This window comes from Lynx rufus, unplaced genomic scaffold, assembly GCF_022079265.1.
Source record: "Lynx rufus isolate CCGP_SWC_20201006 ecotype Redwood Valley unplaced genomic scaffold, mLynRuf1.p SCAF_10, whole genome shotgun sequence".
NCBI classification, from domain to species: Eukaryota; Metazoa; Chordata; class Mammalia; order Carnivora; family Felidae; genus Lynx; species Lynx rufus.
In genome coordinates this window covers 47,528,095-47,540,350 of record NW_025814824.1, presented here as the reverse complement: position 1 = coordinate 47,540,350, position 12,256 = coordinate 47,528,095, and the positions used below count along the sequence as shown (strand labels likewise).

General features: G+C 38.9%; 1 protein-coding gene across 6 annotated transcripts in view; it reads left to right on the top strand.

The window, feature by feature from the left end:
- The window catches only part of ELAVL2 (ELAV like RNA binding protein 2), a 134,769-nt gene extending 122,835 nt beyond the window's left edge, over window positions 1-11,934 (top strand). For 2 of the 6 annotated variants that reach the window (XM_047098393.1, XM_047098409.1), the window contains 3 exons: window positions 2,838-3,063; window positions 10,952-10,990; window positions 11,604-11,934. In XM_047098393.1, coding sequence (XP_046954349.1) covers window positions 2,838-3,063; window positions 10,952-10,990; window positions 11,604-11,934 — 596 coding nt within the window. The remainder of the gene's footprint in view (window positions 1-2,837; window positions 3,064-10,951; window positions 10,991-11,603) is intronic. The other 4 variants (XM_047098418.1, XM_047098401.1, XM_047098430.1 and 1 more) reach the window with 3 other exon arrangements.
- Window positions 11,935-12,256: the final 322 nt, after the last annotated feature.

Sequence of the window (12,256 nt, the reverse complement as noted above, 5' to 3'; positions counted from 1 at the left end):
AAAATATTTTATGCCTGGTGTATCTTTTGACCAACTGAAATGAGAAGACTGATAGGTGTATTAAAACTTTTGTTGGTAAGGGAGCTCTTTTGCCAAAGCCTTTAAGAAAAGCAATACTGATTTGATTACAGATTTTAAAAATAAATGGTAATTTTCTATTATGAAAATAATGTTTATTTTTTAAAAACATATTGAAAATAGAGCAACATGATAAGGAGGGGGGAAAATTAACCTTAAGGCCATATACTCAAGCAGTCACATTAAGGCTTGGGGGAAAATGTAGACAGATTTTCCTCTTTAATATTCTTCATGTTTCTTCCTTTTCTTTCCTCTCTTTTACTTTTCTGGTTTTCCTTCTCCTTTTCTCTCTCTGTCATAATACCACTGGAAGAGATTCATTATGTATTACAATGTCTGTTGTCTTTTTAAAATAAGCAGTGGACATCCTCATAATGCTTTGTGTTTCTGTGGTGTCTGTTATTTCTCCTCTTTCATTTCTCATTTTGTTTATTGGAGCCTCTCTTTTGTTTTAATGAGTCTGGCTAGAGGTTAATCAGTTTTGTTGATATTTTCAAAGAACTAGCTCCTGGTTTCATTGATCTGTTCTGTTGTTGTTGTTTTAGTTTCTATATCATTTCTGTTCTAATCTTTAAAAAAAAAAAAAGCACTAGATTAACTACAGAATAAAATCAGGCCAAGTTTTTATTTCTTCAAGTGAAGCTCAGTTGAGTTGATGTGAGTTTGAGTAGAAGCAGCCCGTGTTACGCTCTTCTGTACTGTTAATTGGGCTCATCCATAGGAGGCACCACACTTAGAGTTTCGGGTAGAGAGAGATCTACCTTCATACACATATGCTTGGGAGAATGGCCAATAGGTTGTGCTTTGTGAAGAAAATTTAGGGAAGGAAGGTAAAAATAAGGTCTTTTCATGATGACTGTGTTTTATAATCTTTCTTACATGTTCTTTCATTCTGTGCTGTATCACACAGACTGCTAACCAGGAAAAGAGAAATCGAGGTTTAGCAATCCAGATAAATTGGCTTAAAGCAATAGAAATGCCCTTTTATTTGTTCATATCATTTATGCTTTTTAAATTATTCTTAATGAGGACTTGGTGAATTGAGAGTAGATTTCACTTCTGCTACAGAATGCCTATCTCCTTAAGTGCAAATCCATCCTGAGTACATTGGCTCCCAAGGAGACTTACTTCATCCCTTCTGGGGTTAGTCATTGGTTCTTAAGTGTGGTCCCACCCCTGCAGCATCAGCATCCTCCTGGAACTTCACTAGAAATGCAGATTTCTGGGTTCCATCCAGCACCTAATGAATAAAACTCTGAGGATGGGCATTGTATCAAGCCCTTTGGGTTATTCTGGTGCATGCTCAAGTTTGAGGACCTCAGCTTGAGATGACTCAGTCTGTGTAGAGGCTATTGCATTGCTCATCTTATGCTTTCCTCGTGGAATAGTTAAGTTCTTGGGGGTTATTAATTCTTCACACTAGTGAAGAATATATTTGCTGTCATTTCACCATTGTATCTTCATACTTACGGCTTTCAAGGTGAAATTATTCACTTTATCTGAAATGAAAAATAAAACCCTGCAATTTTGTTATTCAGCCATCAGGTGGTAATGTGCAACTGATGTAACTTAAATCAGAAAGGAAAAGTGGTATGGGCTGACATAAGTGTATATGGAAGAAATGCCTATCCACTTAGAATAAAATTCTAAGCCATTGAATTTATACAGCATTAATTACAAAGCAAGTAGAACTTCATTCCTTTTTAAGGTTCCTGTAAATTGTGATGGTCTAGTACATTTTCTCAACCTTTCTCAATAACCTCTCATTCTAGACTCGTCTAGCTACCTTTCCCAAGCTGGTATGTCTAGTACCAATTTCCTTGCCCAAAAAGTATTTCCCTGCTACTGTTTTATCTCCGGATGGCCGGCTATGGGTTGACCTCAGCTAGCCCATTTAAGCTAATTAAATGGAATGGGTTGGGTTTTTGTCTGCCATTTTTCAGAAGCTGGACAGGTATTTGGCCATCCCTCTGCTTTCCTATTCTTGTCTGTCAGAGTGGGAAGAACATGAGACAGAGAATGGCATTTCCATTGGAGTAATACTGCTAAAGCCAGAAAGCTTTGAGACTTTATTTCTATTTTATTTATTTAAAAATGTAGGTCCTCTTTTATCCCTTTTTCAGCTTATAATAGTTAAAAGCTGTGGGGGAAGTTTCCAGGAACGAGAAAACCCTCTTTGGACACTTTCTTAAAGGGCCAGTGTCCTATGTAATATTATTAAGTAGAATTTTATTATTAAAAAGTTGGATGTAATATCTTTCTACCCCTGTAATATATTTTTAGCATAGCTTTGTAGCATTTTTAGCAAATGCCTGGTTCTGTTCTTCTTACAAGAAAGGAAGCTACTGTGCCCTTCATTTCTGAGCTGCTTATCCAACAGCATAAGAGAACTGGAGCTCAAGCATGTTGTTGTTGACATTATTAAAGAACGTCAGCATATGGGGGGGAGCGGAGAGAAGACAGCAGGTAGGGAGAACATGGGCATACCTGTGTGCTGTTTTTCTTGGCTTATTGGTAGGCAGGTGATAATGGGTATTCAGATTGTGTAGATGACTTCATTAAAAAAAATACAAAATTGTGATTCTAGACTGAATTGCTACAGAGGTAAGGTAAAACTCTCCTCCTCCTGTTATTTTGTGGCAGATGTTATATGTAGGTGAAAACTTGTTTTTAAGGAGAAATTAATTTATCCTTTCTTCTCTCCTTCCCTTCTCCTTCTGCTCCCTCTTTCCCAAATCCTTACCCAAATTTACCAATAGGCATATCAAGGGGTGTAGGTTTTATTCGATTTGACAAGCGAATTGAGGCAGAAGAAGCTATCAAAGGCCTAAATGGCCAGAAACCGCCTGGTGCCACAGAGCCAATCACTGTAAAGTTTGCTAATAATCCAAGCCAAAAAACCAATCAGGCCATCCTTTCCCAGCTGTACCAGTCTCCAAACAGAAGGTATCCAGGACCACTAGCTCAGCAGGCACAGCGTTTTAGGTAAGTCTGGTCTGGTTCTTATGCCCAGCTACTAAACTCAGAACTCTCAGGTTCACTGTGCAGTACTTTTATTGATAGGATCTCTTGCTTTGCTGTTCTGTTGTTGTTTTCTTTCTTTTTCTTACGGGCACAGAGAAAACCTATTTGAGGTGCAGTGTCTTATGCTAATATTAAAGGTGGTAACAAAAAGGGACGATAAGCTGTACTAGTGATTCTCAACTGGGGAGTAATTTTGCCCCTCAGGGGACATTTGGCAGTGTCTGGTGACATTTGTGTGGACATGACTTGGGTGCAGTGTGGTACTGGCATCTAATGGGTAGAGGTCAGGGATGCTGCTGAACATCCATCCTTCAGTACACAGTATAGCCTCCAACAGCGACAAATCATATAGCCCCAGACATCCATAGTGCAAGGTTATAAACTCCGACCGGCAGAATGCTGGGTTGTTTCTGTTTCCAGTACTTCTGATTTCTCCTTTTTAGTTTTTTTCTTGATAAGATTTTATTCCTGTATTTCCGCTTTTAGGTCAAGCTCTTTCAGTTACTTTGCTTTATAATATGTACACCACTAAGGATATATAACCTATGTGAAAACATTGTTTCTACAAATGGATTCCCCTCACCTTTTAAAATTTTATTTCTTGTATTGTAGGGGTTGGCAAGCCTCCTCTGTAAAGGACCACATAGTAAATACTCTAGACTTTATGGGTCATGGTTTCTGTTGCATACATTTTTTTTTTTTTTAACAACTCTTTAAAAATGTAAAAGCCATTTTTCACTCCTGGGCTATACAGAAACAGATGGCAGTCTGGATTTGGCCTGTGGGTGGTAGTTTTCAGACCCCTGTATAGTCCATAGAATGACTCTGCATCTTTAGCCCAAAGAAGGCATTCTATCTTGTAGACAAGCATAAATATTTCAGTTTTTCAAGTTTTATTTTAAACTTGGGATAACAATCAAATCAAGAGTCATTTTAAAAACATCTCTAATCTGCATGTGAGAACAGTGACTTTAAGACTTTAAACACAGCACAAAGAACTTCTGGTTTCATAAGCAAAGTCACCCAGTTTTTTTTTTTTCCCCAGAACATTTTTTTAATATCCTTTTGGCCATATGGTATACTGCAGCCATAATTCCATCTAACCCCATGCTAATTTTTTTTCTTTTTAATCCCAAGTGCATATCAGTTTTCTTTCTTTCCTTGCAGGGGTAGAATAGTTAGTTACTAAAAATAGGATCACAAATGTAGCTTAATGAAGAGTTATGTTTTTGAACTTAAATCACATGCGTTTTTTTTTCTTTGGGGTATTGAGAGTACTGAAAAGAGTGGAGATAAAATCGGTCAGATATCTGCTTTTAAAAAAATACTTGTGTCACCTGAGGTGTGAGAAGGAGATTTGCCATAAACAGTATGGTCACTTCTACTTAGGGTAGCTTTTGCCCTGGGAGTAGAGGTGGTACTATCAAAAGGCTCCATTTGGAACTGGATGACTGGGTACCCAGTCGATTGAGCCTTTTTTTCACTCTCTGTTTTAACTTGGCAAGGTTAAAAAAAAAAAAAAAAAAAGCATTGTCAGAAAGCACACCTGGTACCTTTGACTTTGGTGGATGATAGTGGCCATGGCTTCAGGGAGAGGTGCGCGAAGCAGCTGGATTCTTGCCCTTGTGGAGAAAGAAATCTCATAAAACCATTTTTTTTTAGCTCTGCCTGTGGGTTTCCTCTGTGACATCTTAAAGCGAATAATACTTTCTGGAAATTTTGCACAGACACATTTGAGGGATTTTAGAGGTGTTTCCTGGACAGCCCATCCAGTTGACTTCAGAGCTCTTTGGGGCCTAGAAAAGAGTTTTGAGCTTACAGAGAGGAAGGTTCTTTGAGACTTGCAGGTTGATTTCAACCCTGTGAAAATAAAATGTTTGATGTTAATAGAAAGCTGTTTTCATTTTAAATGTTGGTTATTTCTGGTGTTTTCCAATTTAAGCTCTCAATTTGTTTTATGGCAGTTATTAAGTAAAACTCTGTTCTGAGAGTCAAGATTGAATTCTGAGGAAGATTGGGCAAGAGGCCTGAGATGACAGGATCTTCAGGAGAATGCCTGATTACTGAAATGGCCAGGCATGCAGGGGACTCCCGAGACTAGGCTGATGACTACTGTATCTGCTCACAGCCCCACCCAGCCCACTCCCTGCATGCTCTCTGCTTCTTACTTGTGGTTCTGTAAAGCTTTCCAGGATGTTATGATGGTCAAATTTATTATCTTGCTAAATATATTTCTGCCCATCCTTTGCTTTTATCTTTTTATTCCATATGTTACCAACTTGAAATTCTTCCTTTCCCTGACTCCTAGAAAAAGAAATTCTGAAAAAAGGGGAATGAGAATTGCCTGTTATAAGGAAAACTCGGTTTTAGAAATTGAGGGTGATTTTTATTGTCCAGGATTTTTATTGACTCTTGTCTCTACCGCCCTATGATCTTTTTCCTCCCATAATCTCTGTCTAGATAATAAGTTATGAACTAGTCTTTGAGCTCAGTGAAAGCATTTGGTCTAGACTGAGTGTTAGAAGAAATCGGGAGTCCTATCCCTAGGGTTCAGGTTTAACCTGATGTGTGTTTGGTTGCTTTTCTTGAGTATTTTAAGAACTTGGTTGTCATTACCTTGACTACCCCCCCCCCCAGTTGAATTAACATTGAATCTTCTCTTCATAAAGACCGTGGAATTAAGGGCTTGCTTGTTTTGCTAGTATTTTGTTCTTCTCTCGTTGAAATCTAGATCATTACAGAAATACTTTCTTCCTAATGTCTGTGTCCTAATGCTCATAGCCTTCAGTTAATCACCTTCCAGCAGACATTTAGAAAATTTCTGTTTTTTATGTTGTCATAGTACCTTGGGAGTTGAGAGAGATTGGAGAATACAAGTTATAAGTATAACAATAGTCAAGGGTATTTTTAATATTCATGAAATGCACCATATCTTTTAAGGTCAGGAAAATTAAAACCCATGCAATAAAGGTTAAGTTTATTTTTATTAAAAAAATTTTTTTTAAACGTTTGTTTTTGAGAGACAGAGAATGAGTGGGGAGGGGCAGAGAGAGAGGGAGGCACAGAATCTGAAGTGGGCTCCAGGCTCTGAGCTGTCAGCACAGAACCTGATGTGGGGCTCAAACCCACAAACCATGAGATCATGACCTGAGCTGAAGTTGAATGTTTAACCGACTGAGCCACCCAGGCGCCCCAGGGTTAAGTTTAAAAGTGGGCTTGTGAAGTTTATGACCCAGTTAACCCATATGAATAGTTAGAGAATTATTTTAACGTGAGCAAGTGCTTATTTAATTGACTACAGTCTTCAAAATAAAACCATCCTTATTTATTTCCATACATAGTATAATTCAAGCCCCTTAAGTATGTTTTTGGGACACCATGTCCGAATTAAGCTTTCAGCCAAATATTTCATCTCTCTTCTTGTGGAGCAGCTTTAATTTTATTGAATGTGATCTAGTCTAATGGCCTGTGTGCCTGCTTCTATAAGCCTTTATGCATTTGTAAAGTAGCCATTTAAATCAGCACTCGTGTTGCATTGAAGGCAAGTGCTGATGGCACTACCATGATTTCCTTTTGGAATAAACTGGTATCAGTCCTCCTGAGTAATTTTTTTTTTCTTGTAGAGGATAGATGATGCCATCTAATTGGACAAGGGGATAAGTTGATGATCTTGTGGTTTAACTTCAGAGCAGATCTGGGCGAGTGCTTTGGAGAGGTTTTGAGAACCAGTTTGTAGACTTCATAGTGTCACTTTCTTAACCACTAGTAATCTCTATATTTTTATTTCTGACTTTAATTAAAGTCACATTTCCTCTTTTACTTGTATAGGCCTTCCTGTAGTCTTGTCGGCCAATTTTCTTGGAAGCTAAGCAGATGTCTTCTTTCTGTTCTCTACTTATAAACCTCTAGTTTTGAAATCAGAATGCTGTATCTAATATAGGGTTCTGTTCAAAATATGGCCTCGTATGAGTTGTATTTGTACTGATAGAAAAATGTTTGTACCTGTATCCCCAGTATATGTTTTTATAAATTATATGAACATGGGCTTCTGCTATTACATTCATTAACTCATAAACACTAGTCAAACACAGGAAATAAAGATGAAACAATATATTAAATGTCTTATTATCATGCTGACTTACTATACATTTCATTTACCCAGTATTTTAATAATAAATATGTCTTTAAAGCAAGATTCATAAAATTATCTTGGTCATTTTGAACTTCATGTCTGATTTCATGAAAGTGAGACATGTTGGATTATCTTGTGTGTAACCTCATAATGTACTTTGTACTAAGAGTAGGAGAAATAATCTGCTCTCCCTGTTTTTGTTTACTTGTGCTTCCCTTACTGGTGTCATCCTCACTCTGATGATGAGGATTTGTATAGAAATCTTTCTGAAGCTACATCTTCAAGGGTTATTTTAATTAAAGCTAGGTTTCCCTATATAATCCTCCAAATCCACTTAACGTGTTATTTGTAAAGTGGATTATGTCCAAGCTAAAGAACAAGGGAAGAGTGTCACTGTCCCTTTTGAGGACTACTCAGTCTTCCCTCAGGAAAGTATGGGGACTGAGCAAGGGTACTGGGTGCAGTGCCTCAGTTAAATTTGAGTAAAGGATATTGTTTTTAAGTTTATTTATGTAAGTAATCTTTGCAAGACCCTGAGATCAAGAGTCCCATGTTTCTCCAACTGAGCCAGCCAGGTGCTCCAAGAATACTTTTAAAGTTAAAAGCATATTTTTAATGGGCATTTTAATATTTTCTTGTTACATTGTAGTTAATCGTTATTCACACCCATCTGGGTCATTCTGGAGGCTACTAACTTGTTAGGTCTCCATTAAAAATAGGCTTCTGTTTTTAAATGAGCACCTATTAAGAGATGTCTGCCCTTGGGCTCTGGACATACCAGCAAAGATGTATAATTCTGGAGAGTAAAATAGTGGTCATGTGTCTGACTGACCGGTAAACTAGGCAATTACAAGAGAAGATGCCTAGTTTACAGTCTCCCAACTGCTACAAACAAGATTTGGGGTGCACAGTGCCCACGTGAAGTGCCCACTGATTACTCCCAACTCCCATGAGAAATAGTGGGTGTGTGGCACCAACTGTTGCATGCAGGCTGGAGTTTTCAGCACTGCCTAGGTCCTGTTTCTTAGATCCCGTGTTCCTCTTTGCTCTCCTTGTTAATGGAGGATGTGGGAGAGGATGGAGGAGGGAGATGGTGGGAGGGGGCCGGCGGGGGTTGACCAAGAACTTGGCTTAAGTTCCAAAGGAGTGAATTTTTCCTGAAAGTGTAAGTAAAGAAATAAGTGGTCAGGATCACAGTGTGTCCTAGGATTTCTCAGGTGGGGCAAATATGAGGCCCACTGAGAGAGCCCTCTGAGATCCTAGTGTAAAGGCCTAGAACTCCTGCATGGGGAATCCTTGGATTCTCTAAAACCTGTAATTCACTTCTGGGGCAGTTTTGGTTTCTACCCCGTCTTGAAAATACTGAAAATTTGCTTGGAAGATTGCATTTCTGGACTTCAGGTTGTGGGTTGGTATACTGAACTGATAGTGGCAGAGCGTAACAGTCCCTACCTGGGCTGGCAGAGACGACATAACTCTGCTTTGAATCGATAAAGTGTCTCTGCGTCTGGCCCCTTCAGCACTTTGGAAGGAGACTTCAGTATGCTCTTCTTTTCTATAGGTATCCTCTGCCAAGTGCATTCTTCATTGATCATTCTAGCAATTGCATGAAATTATTTGTATCATATTACTTGAGGGTTGGTGATACTAATTTGTATGCATCTTTATTTCTGGTGTTGGTGGCCTTTCCTTTTTGGAGTAAAAAGGCATGACTATCACCTTTGCAGAAAGCAAAGCCTTCCCACCTATGTACTCTTTCCACACATGTGCTTTTTCCTTGCATATACAAATAGGCTCCCCAAGCAGCCCTCCTGATAGTTTCCATTCTGGATTAAGTAGTTAAGGATAGTATTGGTAACCTTATTGCTTTATTTGTCACCAGATAGTTGTAAACCTGCAGCGATCCAGGCCTGTGTTTATGCACAGTGGCACAGTGGGGAATGAACATGTCCCTGCTCCTGAGAGGGTATTGGGACAGGACCTACACACACAGATGAGGGTCTTTTGTCATTGTGATTTGTTCTCTTCCCTTACACTTTGCACTACATCAGCTCAGTTACTTCTTTCTGTTTTAGGGAAACACACAAAATGCCCTGGGGTGATTGGGAACAGGAATGTATAAAGGTTCTTTTTCCAATTCTAAAAGACCAGAAAGAGATGTTTTCTTGGCTTTTATAAAACAAAAGGGAATTGCTTTCTCATGTGTGCCCTAGACTCATTTGAGGCCACAGGTTAGACAATAATGTTGAGACATTTTTCAGACTTAACCTTTCATAGGTGTTATAAGAAGGAAAAAAAAAAATTGTTTTCCCTGCCTCACGATCTTACTTTGGACAGTATTGAACATTGCAGCAGTTGAAGGTGGTTCTGTCTACAACGAGTTAAGTTATGCCTACATCCTCTGAACACATACAATTAATTGGTATGCATTCTGGAAATTGAAACATGAGAGTGGTCCGTTTGAAACTGACAAGAAAAATCAAGTATTATAAAATCAACTTAAGTTTTGAAATAGGAAAGGGATGGGGAGTTTTAAAGAGTACCTACCCACCCCCAACTATTGAGTTTTAAAAATATTAAGGGAAGCTCAAGTTGGTTGGTTTGTTTCTACCTGGCTTCTTACACCTTGAGTGGGGCTACAGTTCCTGTGGCAGAATCAAAATAAGCATCAGTCTCAGAGTCTGAACTCTTTGCCCTCTTGCCTGCTGGAGCAATGAGTCTGTTGCCTTTCTCTGGTCTTTAGTTGAGCACGTTGAGAAATGACAGACTTAGCTGATACTGTCTGTAAGGTTCTTTCTGCCTGTAATACACCACTTTGTAAGAAATGAGAGTCCTTCAGAATTGGGAGATTGAAGGGAAATCACAGAATATTGGTGCCACCATTTACTAGCCCTGTGGTCTTGGGCAAGTCACTTAATCTGTGTGCCTTGGTATATTCAGGGACCAACAGAGCTATGAAAATTAATGCTAAAAAAATTCAGCTGAGTAAATGTGAAGATGAAATTGGCTTTATTGAACAATTCATGAATCAAGTAGCATTTTACCTAGCAGACAGAAAAGAGCTCCAAGGAGATGTACAAAATGGAAGGCTTTTATATACAAAACGGGTGGCTTTTATAGGCAGAAGGGAACAGGAAAAGAGAGGTTTTTAACAAAGAGTGGATTGTTTCAGGCCAGGTACCTTCCTTTGGGGGAAGGGTCTTTCCAGCAGATTACCTCACTAGATTTGACCACGTAATTCCAGATTGACTGATTAAAGTTCATATCCTTGAACCTACTAGTAGATACCAAGTCTTAGTTTGCTGACATGGGGCTCCGCACAGGCGATTCCATTTGGGGCCTGTTTCTTTTTTTTAACAGCAGTGTAAAATACATGTAGGTGCATGTGAAGCACTTAGAATTTACCTGGCGGTAGGTGAGAGCCCAAAGATTAACTGTTCCAGAGCCTCCACATTTCCTTTCTGGTTTGCTCAGATGACCACCAGCATTTCCTCTATGTGGCACTAAACACTCTAGCGATAAACTATCCATTGGGAAAAGTAGTGTCTTAATGCCAGTGGGAACCCATTCTCTCAAGTTTTGAGACCCAAAGTTTTGAGACTTCACATAGAATTAATATGCAGATATCCCCTTGGAAGATGGCAATAACAAACCCAGCTCTTTTGAACGTCCAGGGGAAAATGAGAAACTGAAGTTTGCTAAATGTGTGTTTTGCAGGTTGGACAATCTGCTCAATATGGCTTATGGAGTAAAGAGGTAATGACAGAGGTTCATGATACTCATAATTCATAATCCCTTCCCATAATTGATTAGTTTCTTTGATTTTGGGAGTGTCCCCCTTCATAAGTTTGTGTTCAGTTTTCTTTTGCATGTACAACCTAATGAAAAGCTGCTTTTTGAAGCACGGTTGACTGAAGGAATATTTTTATACTGCTGGATAGATACCCCCGGTCTTTAAAAAACCCCATTATTTGTTGTGTATTGCATCGCGACGTTATAGCATGTTTATGTATGTGTTGGTACCTTCCCCTCCCCAATCCTGCTCAATTCATGAAGCCACTTCTAAATATATTCTAAATATATTTCTTTGCTATTGTGGGTCATATTATCCAATATAGCATATAATGGCCATTTCATAACTTAATGCCTTGTCAAAAGAGCATGTCACTGCAAGCCTTGATTGAAACATCAAGTGGTTGTATGTATCTTTTGATGGGGGGAGGTTTACTCAAACTCTTGGGATGGGAGAGGGAAAAGAAATAACGTCCATTGCTGTAACCAACCTCTGTTTCTATTTGTGTGTGTGTGTGTGTGTGTGCGTGTGTGTGCGCGCGCGCGCGTGTGTATGTGTGTTTCCTGTTTTGTTTAGTAGGTTTTCTCCAATGACCATTGATGGAATGACCAGTTTGGCTGGAATTAATATACCTGGGCACCCAGGAACAGGGTGGTGTATTTTTGTGTACAACCTGGCTCCTGACGCAGATGAGAGTATCCTGTGGCAAATGTTTGGGCCTTTTGGAGCGGTCACCAACGTGAAGGTCATCCGTGACTTTAACACCAATAAATGCAAAGGTTTTGGATTTGTGACTATGACCAACTATGATGAGGCCGCCATGGCGATAGCTAGCCTCAATGGATACCGTCTGGGAGACAGAGTACTGCAGGTCTCCTTTAAGACAAACAAAACGCACAAAGCCTAATGAGCTCTTGTCCTCAGTCCATTTATATATGAAAACTATACAACAAAGGCAAGTTAAGAGAAACTTTATACATTAGTAAATGTCTTTGTAAGTCAGTGTTGAGATGGGGATAAAACGACTACTTAGCATCCTAAGAAATATGTGAGATTTTTTATTGCTAGTATTTGAATTAAAACTTCTTAAATATCTTTTATGTTTGAATATGGACAAGAGGTACAGGGTTTTTACCTGTCACATTGCATTCTATTGCCTTCTTTGAAGAAGGTGGACCTTTTAAAGTGTTTCAGCTAAGGGAAGACATTTCTTTTCTTTTTACATAACT